The following is a 14,346-nucleotide window of genomic DNA, read 5'->3' as shown; positions in this document are numbered from 1 at the left end:
TACTATATCAAATCATAAAGCACACGCAACCATGCTTTCTAAATAAAGTGCATGGGGTACGTGGATGTGGCGGTCGTTCGACAGGGTAGAGTCATTCCATGCAGTCTGGCTATCTGCAGAACAATCAACCTTCAAGAATCAAAAGTTTCACTATCATTTATCAAAGTGTTTCAGATATGACTCGACCTTTCATTATCCACGATTTAAAGAATGTACACTGAGTTACCAGCTTATTAGATGCACTTCTATAAACTGACACAAAAATCTGACTTTGACACTTTCTGTTGACGTTGTTTCAGAAAGGAGTCGTTTGTTTGTTTTTATCTTTCAGGCTGCAGGGATAGTGGGGTTGCTGTTCTGGATTGAATTATATTAAAAAGTGGATATTTTGTCAACAGGTTGATAAAAACACCTTTATTCTAAAAAACAACTACAAAACACATCTACTTTACAGTAGAGTTTACGGAAACTTGTTTCTCTGAAACTACTTGTATTACTAAAGAGAGCACACACACACACACACAGACACACACACACACACACACCTACACACACACACACACACACGGACACACTCACTCCTCACTTGCATGATAAGGTATTCTAAAATGAATCCTCCCAACTGCTTAGTTCATGTGAGACAGCTCTGTTCTAGTTCCTTTGTCTTTTCGTTCAGTTTCCTCTGAGTGTGTGTCTTTAGTTTCACAGATAACTGACTACAACGAGGCTTTGTGGATTTGCACACAAAACATGCTTTCAGAAAACATAATGCTTGATTGTTGATTTTCCCTCGTAGCCCATCGGACAATAGATGTGCTTCGGGTTAATGTCCTGTAGCATTTATAGCTGGGAAGCCGGCCAGAAGCAGGAAATGTGAACTATTGTTATTACAACCAAAACCATCCATCAAGTCAAGATGCTTCATAGATAAACAAAAAAACACCAGTAATTAGCGGAAAAGACAATTCAATGCGTGTGTGTGTGTGTGTGTGTGTGTGTGTGTGTGTGTGTGCGGGCTATCAGAGGTACTTGCCAATAATCAAAATACTACTTGTTCAAAGGAAAAATCACTACAGAATAACTCAATAAGAGGATGTCTCACAAACCCATTTAACTACACTTCAGTTCACAAGCAGCTCCCCTTCTGATTGCATCTCACTTAGACATATTAATTAACCTGATTAAAAATGTGCCTCCAACACACCTCACAGCAAACCCTGAGAACAACAGTATTGCTTCTCTGAACACTTGCTGCACTTAGAGCTGGGCGATATAGCCAAAATATTCTATCTCGATACAGGTCATTTCATATCTAGATGGCAATATATATATATATACATAGCACGTTTTATGTCCTATTTTTGTATACTCCTGTGTGAATACTTGACAAGTGAAAAGTGCTGAGTATTTTCAAATGTTATTAAGAAATGAAGGTAACAGTTTCAAGTGAAATCATAGAGAAGAAAAGAATAAATATTCCCATGTAATACTAGCTATGTTTACATGCATGCACACAAACAGAGAGTAATCAGATTAAGACAATAGTTTGGTTTAACTACACTGGGTTATTCCCATAAGCAGAATTATTATCAATTCAGATTTTCAGAGAAATTTGAGTTAGTATGTGCTTGTTATTGTCAGTGTAGATGACATATTTGTGTATTACCATATCTTGATATGAGTCCATTGAAAGCGGTAAATTATCATATTGGATTATCACCCAGCTCAGGCTGCGCTTGACACTTAATAACAAACCTTGATCAAAGCAGCCAAAACATGCCCGAATTACACCTTATTTATGCATCTGACAGTACCGCTAAACATGATTCACTTTATTGCACCATGAAGCTAATTAGATCAACAACACATTTACAAATGTCCACGACATAGACCGTGCTTTGTTCTTCATCTTTACTCCACTATAAACACACTCCACTATGATTCCAGGTGGAGAGCCCACGTTTTAACCACCAGAGCACACAGAGGAGGGGAAAGCATCACATGCAATGCACGACTGAAAAACTAAGAGCATATCAGACGTTTTACTGAAATAGCTTTGAGGGATCCTACCTGATGCAGTGAACTGACTGCTTCCCAGTGTGGTGGGCCTGTTTTTCGCTCCACTTACAGGTGGAGAGAACATCTGAAATGAAGAATGTGGACCTACAATTAGAGCAAAGTCTCAACAGTAGTGTGAAAGCAAACATTCACATTATTTGCTGCAATTATCCTGAGAGTCTCTCAAATCATATTAGCCAACACTAATATGAACTGATCAACTAAGCATGTTTTTTTTTCCTATTCGGTCGTCACACCTTTAAAAGCCCTCAGAGCTGAATGGCACCAAGAGGTAAAGACCGACAAAAGAGTAAAAAGTCATCCTACCGCACTAAAATCCAGCAGATCACTTAATTCCTTGTCTGTTCCGAGAGCGGCAATCCGCTGCAGAGGATTCATCCTGGCGATCTAGAAACCTGAAGAAAACACAGTCCATCAGGTCACAGCGTGGCTGCTTCACTTATCAGCGGAGCGCCACAGGAAATGACTGCCACGAGAGGTGATTGTTATGGATGCGGAATAAAGACCACCACGGAGAAGTTAAGTTGCCTCTGGCATTGCAGCAAATAGAGACACTGACAGTTCGGCCACACCATGATGGATTCAAATAGTGCAAACGTTGCGTCCGCGCCGTAAGTTTATTCCTACACTGCGTTGATTAAAAAAAGAAAGATGCGCTGATGTCATTGCGTGTTAAAGACCTGCAGCATTAGACTGCTGCAGGAACATTTCTCTCTCTCTCTCTCTCTCTGGCAACACAGACATTTATGTAACTCACTGACGAGGCTGACGATGTTAATGTCGGTGGTTTGTGTGGCTCCACAAGCGAAGCGATGCTTAGCGTTTACTGAGGCACACAACGTCCCCTTTTGCTACCAGGCTAAGGCTAGCTGCAGTTTCTGGTTCATTTGTATTGAAAATAGCTAACGTTTTAGCAATGAGCTGCAGCGGTTAAAGACATTCGTGCAGAGAAGACTCCTTTCTCTAACGAGTGAAACATAAATTACATACTGGTTCAAAATAAGTAACTCAGCCAAACAAATATTTCGAATGACAGTCTGAATCTCCAGCTCCACAATACAAAACGCAGTGATGGTCTTTTCTCAACTCCCAACTTCTTTCACTGGTAAACTCCCACTGATATTTTACCTTTTATTCCGATTAAAATTCCGAATAGGGGGGTCTGGTGAAGACACGCTTTCTTGCGAAACGCCTCAAAAGAGCAAAAATGTGGGTTTAAACGACAATACCTGTGTGAAATGTCCTCTATATTCAGTTACGAGTTTCCCTTAGGCAGACATTTTTGGTTTGCAAAAGCCTCAGCACCACGATGACACTGGTTATGTATCCCTCCGCCGAGCACAGTGACACGATGGTCCCACACAGCAGGAGATGCTGCAGGAGTCAGTGCACACTGTCTCGGGTCACACTGGTGCACCACATGTCTGTCTCTGCTTTATTAAAGGTGCATCTAATGGATTCTACAGACATATTTACACTTTAAATGTAATGTATTCCTTGAGAACAAATTATATTCAAAACGTTCCACGATTGTTGTGTTTTTTTAAAGCGTTGTCGGTAGCTTTTCTCTCAAAGCTTCTATTTCTTCACATCGGCAAAGTAAATGTTAATTCTTACAGCATTGAAGTACATGTTTGCACTGGATTTAATGGGAACTTGGAGTTGACAGTGTACACACATTGCACGGAAGGCAGTGGGGTGGGTGTCAGTAAAGGCCCAACAACAAATTGCACAGGTTAGTCAGCTCACTCCTCTGCTGGCAGCCCTGCAGCCCTCTTCTCCATCTCCGTCTGTATGAATTCATGTTCCATTAATGCACATCACTAACTCTACTTCTTCCCCGGATTCTTTGTGCTTTCTCGCCTCGCAGGTTTCCATGGATCGTGGTCATGTCTCCTGCCGTGGCCCTGCTGTTACACCTTCCTTTGTTATTAGTCCAGGAGCCTACACCATGAGGTTTCTTGGATGCAATTATGTGCTTTATTGGCTGACATTTTCTCAGTAATAGGCATTTAGTGTATTTGCATTCCGTAGGTTAATGGAGACAGGTTTATCTTTCACGCACAAAATTAAAATACAATATACCAATTCACAGGATATTATGTATGCACGTACTAAACATGATGTGATGCCAGTGGCTGATACATTTTATTTGGAGTCCCTCATTAGTGGCATGATTTGGAAACAATGGATATTGTTTAATTTAAAGCAATTATAAATAGCACATCATTGTTCCGTGTTCATTACTTACCATGTTTGAGTCCGCATAGAGTGGTGCACCATACTGAGTTGTTGCTTCATGATTTCATGTCACATTACTCACCAACTTTGTCGCTGGCCTTCAGTAGAATAAAGGTGTATGATGCACCACTTTCTTGAGGTGGAAGACAATTGATGTAATCATGAAGTAATGTTTAACTCAGTATGGATCTCTTTTTATTTCAGGACAGCCACACACGTGGTGAGGTAATCATGAAGCAATGATTCAGTACTCAGGAGTCACAAACATATAAACTGGATGGGTAATAATGAAGTAATCAGATCAATAAGAAACTAAACCTGCCCACTTGTTAACTTTTGTAGGAGACTGTGCATTTATTGTGAAGGGTTCAGACCAGAAGTGGTGTTGGTGTTTGCGGAAATCAGGCGGGCTTTTGAAAACAAGCTAGGTTTAAGTTGTTGCTATTAAGACTAATCTCGTTTTAAAGAGCTAGAGAACCAAGGAGCGTTTTCTCCATGGCTAAACAGCGGGAGAAAACAACACAACCCTCCGATATTAATCAGACTTCAGCTCCAGTGGTGAAGAAATCGAAAGCAGCTCGTCGATCTGAAGAAGGTCTGAGAGCGAGGAAGGAAAGCGACCGTCTGCGAGTGAAAACAAGGATCAACATCTCTTACAGCTTCACAAGGTGGAGGAAACTAAAAGAAGAAAAGAATCTACGAACCGACGCAGACGTCGCTAACTATCTCTTGAACGTGTGAGTATTTGGTGAAAGCCACATGAGGTCATGTTTCTGACTGATAGAAGCACTGCGGGACCTGTATGTCATCAAAGCTCATATAGCAGGTTAGGATAAATATTACAATGTCTGTAAAAAATACACACTGTATCCTCAGTAGTCACGTGTCCAACTCTTCTTCTTTCCGTTATTGAACAAAATGTAAATGTTTAATTTAAAGCAGGAGTTCCAGGACGTTTCTAAAGTGACGTTCAATGACGTTCAATGTATCTACAGGTGTGTTCAGGTAACACGTGTCAGGTTTGACAGCTCGGCTTTGCGATGCTAAAATGTGGCGGTGCCTGCAAACTAAAACAGCCTGTTGAAATATTTGATACGTAGCAATACGGAAGCAGAGATTGCTTAAACAGTTCCCCTTTTTCGTCAAATGCTCTTACAGAGCACAGTCCGTAAAACCGTAGAATGTCTAGCGTAAAACACCGGTCAGCGTTGGGGACTACTTTTTCCTCCGCGCTGGCGAGAAACCAGACAAGAGGATTCTCTGTAAAGTTGGGTTCGTATTGACCATGGCTGTGGCCTGGGAATGTGCAACGTGTTTAATGAAAGTATCAGTGTTTTAGAAGCCTGGTACACATTGTACTTGTCATTACCTCCTGCAGCTGCTTTGTGGATTAATTGTTTTTTAATTAAAACTCATCTTTGGGTGTTTTAATTATTGAAGTTGCATTACATAGATAGATAAATAGATAGATGCACTAATGTTCTTATTTATAGGTACTGTATGTGACCACTTTTAAAACAAGACATTTTGTTTCTCATTGCGATGATGAGTTTGCGTGGCCTACAGTTTAAGTGGGGGTATTCATACGTCTACAGTTGCATGAAGTGAAAGAGGAGGCAGACCGTGACTGAAACTTTTATGACTGAAAATGGAAACTTAAAACTGAAATTTTAAAGAAAATTAGGGTGTGGACTGCGGAGCAGCCATGGGTGGTGGATGAGCTTGAATACTTGCCATTGACTGCAGCGACCTGACTTTGAACCTTTACTCCTACAAAGAGCTCTTCTGCTGTGAGATGGATGTGTCTTACTCAGCTAAGACCAAAACTTAACAACCAACATGTACGAGTTACCTTAACACCCCAAAAGATGTTTCAATTTCAATCAAAAATGTAGTATGTAAATAACTATAAGGAAGCACTTAAAGCAAAGCGAAAAACAAGCTGTGAACCCTTTGAGAAACGAGTGGGATGCTGGTGCATCACGAGGGGTTTCCCCTCCCGTCTTATGCAGATGTTTTATTGAATGAGGCCTGTTACACCTACAGGAGCTTCAGACAACTCTGTCCCAAACATTAATATGTCTTAATATCTCTGTGTGTGAACTCAGAATGAGGTTTTCAGCTGTAATTTAGCAAATGTTAGTTAAAACAGGGTAAGACATGGGGTGCAGTGTGTTGATAATATATTAAAGGTTCTGCTTATTTCAACCTGTTTCATTATGAAAACACACTCTTTATGCATTAAGCTGAAACTGTAGCAAATATCTAACCATTTTCACTGTATACCCTTAGTTAAAATGATAAAAGACCCAATAGTTGAATATGGGAATGTGGTAATTACTAATTATATTTATTATTGGTGCTTATTACACATTAGTTACATAAAGAAGGTGTCCAATCATGTCATATAGACAGACCTCCGGAACCTAGTGTTCATTTTGGCATTACTGTGGTGTCTGACTTGTTAAGAGGTTGTTCTGAAAAAAAAATACCATTGAATTAATAGAAAAAATACTGTATATGTAAGAGGTGTGTGTGTGTGTGTGTGTGTGTGTGTGTGTGTGTGTGTGTGTGTGTGTGTGTGTGTGTGTGTGTGTGTGTGACAACTGTTGGAAAACAAATAAGTTGTGTCAAAATCACATTACTGTTATGGAAATTAATTTTCTGTAACCTCACTCATACAAAGTACAATAGTTAAAAGTGTTTTCGTATAGATTTTGTGCATACTTTAAAGCTACTAGGAGGAACTTTCATTTTGTGTTGATTTTGGCGGTCCCTGTGGACAAAAGCGGAAGTTAAAGCTCCTCCCGCTGAAGCTCTGACTGCAGGGTGAAGGTGGCAGCAAAGCAGGATCTGGGTCCGGTGGAGGTCTGGTTGGTGCTTGAGGCCCCACTGGACTCTGAGCGGAAGGAGTTTCTGGTGAACCTGCATGATTTCATCTGATTTCACCTGAATCTGACCCGGTGACACAGATGACACGCATTAAGAAAAACTATATAGAAATAGACAATCTTCTCGTTTACTTATAGTGGTCATACAGTAGCATCAGTATTAAATTGAGACTGTTTCATAACCAGTAAGATTTCCTCACAGTAACTTTAAGAAATAAAGAGTCCAAGAGTAGCCAGTGGACACTCCAGCAACTTAAACCATGTGGAGTTCAGAGGATGGGTTTGTGTTTGTTCTGTAACTCAGCGCCATTTAAATGTATTAACAATAAAGACAACTCTGAACATAATTTCTACGAGTATAGTGTAATACTTAATGCCAGCCTATTTAGACAACAACAAGGTTTAAACTTTTACATTAACACCTATAAGTCATGCAAGAGGAGATCATTTGTCTTATAAAACCAGTTATCTCACATGCTGAAACATGGACACACAGCATGCACCTCTGCCCTGTGTTGTTGATCCAGACTGCCACCTGTTGGACAAAATCAGATCACACAAAGTTCTTCTCTGATGAAAATATCCAGATAAGCAAATTGTTTTAATACATTTTTCTGCTTTATTTCCAAGATTTCAGAAATAAAAATTATACAAATTAGTAAACAAGAGACAAAACACACATTTATAATTTACTGTAACCAGATTAAATACTTTTTCGTCCTCGGGGCTCTACAGTAAGGGTTGCCAGGTTGCCATTGGCTACCATTTAGAGAAACTGGAAACCAAATCTTGACCTTTGACTTTTTAACGTTTAAAAATTGGAACAGCAAATATTTAAATACTGCTGTTACAGTCGCAACGCTGCATGTGCGTTTGCTCTGGTGTGCGCACAGACAGCTGTTTTAGGGATAATGGTGAAACAAATGAAGTTGTTCGACTGTGTTTCTAACCTCTGTTGTTAATGCAGTGTATGTTGATAATTCAATATGTAAATGTATTGATAGATACTAAGCATTATCTTTAAATTTAAAACTCACTATTGGAAATCTGTAGTTCTGAATGCCTCCAATAGTGGTGGCCTAGATTTCATAGACTAGCTCTTTTAGCAATACATAAAAAAATGAACTCAGGGTTGTCACGTTTCCTGGAAAACATGGAGAACTCTTTAAATCTTAAGTTATCCTGGAAATTTGTTTCAACATTCTTCTATTTTTTTCTCAAGCTGAGAATGAACTACTGGCCTGTCTATCAGACGAGCTCCCTTAAAACGAATAACATAACAATCTTTGTATTTCAGTTCACTAATGTTTACAATCGATACAGCCGAGCTAGATATCGCTATCGTCTCTAAATAGATTGACACCTCCCCAAGTACTAAACTTCCCAGAGTGCATAGCGACAACGTCTGTACGCGCAACGGTCACGTTCACCGATTGCTTGAGCAGACTGTTGGTCGCTGTACTAAAGTCAGAAATGGTGGAAGTCGTCGGTCTATAATTGTGTTATCTGTGTACCGATGACGGGGATGTGCTCCGTACCGGGCTGTAAGGGCTACAAGAAGGCGAGGTCACGGTAGGGGTGGTCTTCCACTCTCTGCCCACCAGAGACCCGGAGCGATGCAGGACGTGGCTGAAAGCCATCCAGAGCCCCAGGTTTGATGAAGACATGCAGCCAGCATTTTAAACACAGAGGATTACGAGCCGGACATACAAGCAGAACCTATGAAAACAAAGCCCAGAAAAGTCCTCAAGTCAAACGTAATTCCAACTATTTTCTCCGGGAGGCAGCGAGAGAACCTCAGCGCGTCTCTGCCAGCAGGAGACCGGAGCCAGCCGGAGGTAAACACTTTATTTTACCTGTAAGATGGTGAAAAACTATGGCGTCGTAGAAGGAGAAAGTTGGCCATAGTTATTAGTCTCACAGCTGTTAGAAAAAGTTAACCTAGCGCGTCATCTCACAACACCTGATGTTCTGAAAGTAACGTTATTTATAATGATTCAAATATATAATGGATTTTTAACACATTTTTGAAAATACGAACTGGTGATTTGTATGAATTGAAATGTAATAAATGTATATTAATGTTTCAATATACTCTAACAAATATATCTGTCAATAACACGTTTGATGATTGTTTCAGGTCAAACAAATATATCATGGACATGTGTCCTCTCAGGCCACTATATTTGGATTAAGAAACATTTTTACAACTTAAAATATTTCTTACTGTGAAGCAGAATACGCATTAACCCAGATGATTTTAAGAGTTTTTACAGGATTCTTCAAATACCTCCTGAACAATAATTAGTGTTTCACTTTGAGAGTTGAATGTAACGTGAGCACTTGTTTAATTTTGTTTGTACATCTTCTCAGGCTTCTTCCTTGAGTGTCCAAGGTACTGGTGTGGATATCGCATCCCCTTCTCCCTCCCTGCCAATTCCTGTGAGTATAACACATGACATTGCTTGCCCGTTTTCTTTGTGAATAAGTTATATTAACACGCTGTCAAAAGTTTTGTATGTGGCCAGAAATTAAACCAATGAACAGGACTGAGCGGGAAGGGATCTTTGCAAAGGAGGTCCACCAGCGGCCTGAAGGAACTCGCCTTCACCGTTCAGGTGATGGTTTCTGTGATTCTCCTGGTTTCAGCGTCAAGAACTAAAAAGTTTGACAACAAGTGCAACTTCTAACATAAAACAGGAGGGAATGTCAGGGCCCCATTGATCACTGTATAGTTGTACACATCGCTTCACTTCAGTAAACAACGGAAATTATTGAGTGAGTTAATCAATAACGCCACAGAATGAAAAAGACCACGACATTAATGAGCCAGAAACAGAAATCTCAGTACTTGTATCTGAATGTCTATTTGTTTTGACTTTGAAGATCCTCTGACGGCCAAGTCGAGGAGAAGAGAGAAGGGAGCTCTATCGTCAAGGTGAGGCAGCATGTACAGCCTGTACATGTCAAAGGGGAACTGATTCTACACAACCAAACCGGTTTACTTTTACTGGAGAGCACTGATTAGCACGTCAAGTGTAACTCCCCATGGGACCATTAATAAATATATATATTTGAAAAAAAGAAAAAACAAGAAGATGATGATGTCAGCCTGACCTCTGATAGATAATGCCGTTTAAAAACGCCTGGTAATTTGATCTCCCAAATCTGTATGTAATATATTTGGTATAGATATAAAGAGTAGTGCTTAAATATCTCTCATGCCTGTTGTATGCATTGCCTTGTCCTTTTTTTTTGTCATATGTCCTTCCATGTATCCTCATCTGTTAGTTCAAAATAAAGTGAAAAAAACATCAATAAAGACATTTATAGTTTTTTTTTATCTACACAACAAAACAGTGTGCCTTGATTTCCTGGAAACCCCATAACTAATATTTGTTGTCATATCTTTGAATATTATTGAGATACTATGAGACTCTTACTTATACAAGGATCAAATAACTAATTTACCATCAAAAAATGACTTATCATTTAAAAGTTTCGTAGGCAAGAAAACTGATTAGTCGTCTAAAAAGTAAAAGATCATTAAAAAGTATGAAGCTCTTTTACTTTGTTGGCTACAGATCAGAACTCTGTGTGATTGTATAGCTCAGTGGTGATTGAAAGCCATGTTTCTCTATTGTGGTTCAATATACAAGCTGGTAATTCTAGTTTTTACAATATCCTGTTGTTATCCTTGTCTTTTCCACTCTGAACTGAATCTCAACTAGGTTTTCAAACAACTACACATAAGGATTTTTATAACTATGCCTTCACATCACAATCTTTTCAGCTGCGAGTAAAATTTTAGATCCTCTATTTCACTTTTGCTCTAAACATTAGGTTTCATAGTATAGAAATCTTTAATATATTTACTATTTTTCAGGTTGAAGACAAACATTTCTGTTGGTACTAATAGTTGGGCGGTTGGTTCACCCAAATAGAGATAGTTGTCTGTTAAAAAAAAGGAGATCTAGTGTTTAGTCTGCAGTTCCTGTGAGTTGACAACTCACTTTTTTACCAAACATAGCTTACTCTCCTGAAATAAACACCATTCCAATAATTGAAAATATAATATAAAGTTGTACTCATGCATGCTTAACATTTCCAGATGAGGTTTTGTGTCTAATGCCAGTGTTTCTTTTTTTTTACAGTTATGAAAAAAGATCCTCGATATCTACTGGAACATGTATGCAAGAGCCCTCTGCACTATCCAGTCTTTGGTGTGTGTCGGCCTCTGAAAGGTAAGCAGTCACAACCTTTGCCTTGGTTTTGTCACTCACCAGTTATAAGAACAGAACACCCTCGGATGGCATTGTATTGCTTTGCGTCACCCTATGGCTTCTGCATTGGATCACATTATATTTTACAGGCGTTCATGTTGGTGTCACACTAAACCGTTAATCTCCACATGCTGTAACAACTTCTGAATTGTGAGAGAATGACTTTCTACATGTGTCTGCAGAGGTAAACAGCGCCAACTAGATGATGGGGAACTTCAGAGTGAAACCACACATGTGGCAACAGAGGTGGACTGGCTCCAGGACAGGTTAATGTTGATCTTTTTGAGAACGCACATTTCCGTAGGTTTATATGTCTGTCAGTACTGTATCGACTTTCCCAAGATACATTGTCACCCTCTGTCTGATCCAAGGCCCTCTCTGTAATTTGTCATTTTCAGCTTTGAGGAGATAGAGGTCACAATTGACGACGTTGACTGCAACAGTGTGAAGAGCCGACTGTAATTGTATACTATATTAGACAGGATATACAGTATATTGTATCTAAAATGTTGCTTCTGTGGCTTATTTTATTCTAGTATCTTTGTTTTTATCTAATAGATCTGACTTGGATAGTGATCTTAAAAACATTGTAGAAACAAGTGAGCTGAGCGCTGTAAAGGCTGAGGACAGCTGTGATGAAGACGTCTACGTACCAATAGTTCCTCAGAGGTACGTAGACGCCTTTGATGAGGCCTCATTTTCCAGGGTCAGGATCTTGAAGTGAATCATATGTACTCTGAATATATTGAATAGAACAAACTTGCTTTTTTGGGGGGTTTTATCTTTCTTTAGAAGACATCTACTTTTTTGTTTTCAGTTGTTCCTTCCATCTTCAAATAATTTTTGCTCACATCTCATTATAGAGGGGAAACACGTTCCAGATACACCTATATAGTAGAGACACAGATTCATGTTGGGTTGAATCATAAATAGCCTACTTAAGATTTCTGAACAAGAATATTGTTTACTATTCAACCATAAAACCATCTTTTAAACTTATTGATTTAGTTCGACAGGGTTCTTTGGCCCAATAGTGCAAAGAGTAAAAAAACTGTCTTTGGATTTTTTTATGTTATGCAAACCAGGTGTGCCTCTGAGCTTTTACTGGAATGTGAAGAAGAGGAGCTGGAGCCATGGCAGAAACACACTTTACGTGTTCACCTGAAAGAAGAGGACGATGCTGGAGAGTTGAGTATGTCACACCACATTCCTGAAGAAACATGTTGGTGTTGAGGTATTCAAACATTGCAGTTCTGTACTCTTTTTAAAAAACGCAAATAACTTTAGAGCCGAGAAATGTCATGTATGCATTTCAAAATGACCTGCTTCTGTTTGTTGAATATTGATAGTTTATCATTATATTCATGTGGTATTTAGAAATATAAAAGGTACTTCATTGATGGATTGAGCTAAACTTATAGAATGTGTGTTTGCTGTAACAAACACTCTCACCAGAGATGTTAATTTGCTAAAGTTAACTTGCATCCTGTTTTGATATGTTCTTCTCGTTTGTTCTCATAGGTAATGACCAAACAGACTGTAAGCCAGATTCTTTAACTCTTCAGAGCTGGTCAGCTTGTCAGCACACAGTAACACCTGAAGCCTGTGGTGTTGTCCACACTTCTGAGGTGCATCAAATCAGCAACAACCCTGTGTCCTTATCCAGTGTCCGGAGTCCTAAAGTATATGCAGCATCATCTAACCAGCTGCTTTCAGACCAGTCCAACTCACAGACTCTCTCGCTACCCTTTTCTCTGCCGTGCTTTACCGTAGTTAAACTTGAATCAACTGGCACATCAAACAAACAATGAATAATTAACTTGAGTGTACCAACAGTCATAATGGGTAAGTTCACAAGGGGTGATGAACATAATGTGCTGAAATTGAATAACATGCAGATTATTATTATTATTAAACAGGTATGTCTGTTACATTCCACATCAAAGATTTTATTGTATATTATTATTATGTACAGTCAAAATAAATTATTAAATCAATGTTCTGGTGCTTCATTGCTTCGTTATTGAAATGCATGGTATGGGTTTATCGTTTCTCCATAATACATTAAGATGTTGTGATATCAATCATTTTCAGTAGCTATGAAGCAGCACAGAAGTGTTTAGTTTAACCATAGCTGTTGAATAAAGGTTGGTCTATATTGGTGGTTCCCAAACTCATGCCTCCATCTGGAAGCCCTTTCCACCATCAAGTAACCTGTTTGCATATTTTTTATTTTATCAACCATAACATTTCTGGTGCAAACTAGAAACATTTAGGAAAAAAATAATGTTTTGCTTTCTCAGTAAATCTTGGTAACTTTAATTTAGACTTGATACTATCAACCACAGTACTACAGTACATGTGAACTACAATGGTGCGGTCTCCTGTTTAATTCAGAACATGTTGGACAATGGCAGCTAAGGCTGTTCAGGAACAAGTCCTACTGTTTAGATTTGTGGGTCCTTGCTCTTGCGCTTGCACATTACTGATGGCATAGTGACTAATGGCCAAATGGTGAAAAAAACATTTGTTAAGTTTGCATACATGAGCAGAGTGTTCAGATGCTATATTTAAATGTGACAAATCTATTAAATTATTTCCTGTACCCTCTTCTCTGCAGGGGAGCTTCTGTAGTCGACAGCAGCCACACAATATATTCTAGACCTCACACCCATAACTACTGACCTCCACCATAAACATGCTTGACGAGTCTAATGAGACTAGTCTTGCGTGACCCAGTGCTTACTGCCACTAACAATCAGGTATGAACAATATGACTTAAGGGGGGGAAATCACATGACCTATATGGACCATGGTAGTTTTGACTTTGGAAAGGGAACTTAATCATAAGG

The 14,346-nt window shown here is 39.2% G+C and overlaps 2 protein-coding genes across 4 annotated transcripts in view; one reads left to right on the top strand and one right to left on the bottom strand.

Annotated features, from left to right (window-relative positions):
• Window positions 1-3,352, bottom strand: part of tcf12 (transcription factor 12) — a 70,963-nt gene extending 67,611 nt beyond the window's left edge. For both annotated transcript variants that reach the window (XM_079178491.1, XM_079178492.1), the window contains exons 1-3: window positions 3,208-3,352; window positions 2,386-2,474; window positions 2,071-2,143 (exon numbers count right to left, since the gene is read on the bottom strand). In XM_079178491.1, the coding sequence (XP_079034617.1) occupies window positions 2,071-2,143; window positions 2,386-2,457 (145 nt within the window). In that variant the 5' untranslated portion in view covers window positions 2,458-2,474; window positions 3,208-3,352. The remainder of the gene's footprint in view (window positions 1-2,070; window positions 2,144-2,385; window positions 2,475-3,207) is intronic.
• Window positions 3,353-4,731: 1,379 nt separating this feature from the next.
• LOC306695036 (uncharacterized protein) lies at window positions 4,732-13,427 on the top strand. Of its 2 annotated transcripts, none has more exons than XM_079158146.1 (7): window positions 4,732-5,057; window positions 11,366-11,455; window positions 11,677-11,760; window positions 11,893-11,952; window positions 12,053-12,163; window positions 12,580-12,686; window positions 13,016-13,427. In XM_079158146.1, the coding sequence occupies exons 1-7, from the start codon at window positions 4,816-4,818 to the stop codon at window positions 13,303-13,305; spliced, it is 984 nt and encodes a 327-aa protein (XP_079014272.1). In that variant the 5' UTR covers window positions 4,732-4,815; the 3' UTR covers window positions 13,306-13,427. The 2 variants fall into 2 exon arrangements, with proteins under 2 accessions (XP_079014272.1, XP_079014273.1); XM_079158147.1 differs by lacking the exon at window positions 4,732-5,057 and adding an exon at window positions 10,026-10,149.
• Window positions 13,428-14,346: the final 919 nt, after the last annotated feature.

Source organism: Pholis gunnellus, assembly GCF_910591455.1.
Source record: "Pholis gunnellus genome assembly, chromosome: 1".
NCBI lineage: Eukaryota > Metazoa > Chordata > Actinopteri > Perciformes > Pholidae > Pholis > Pholis gunnellus.
The sequence above is the reverse complement of the archived record's forward strand: the minus strand, read 5'-3'. Positions and strand labels throughout refer to the sequence as shown.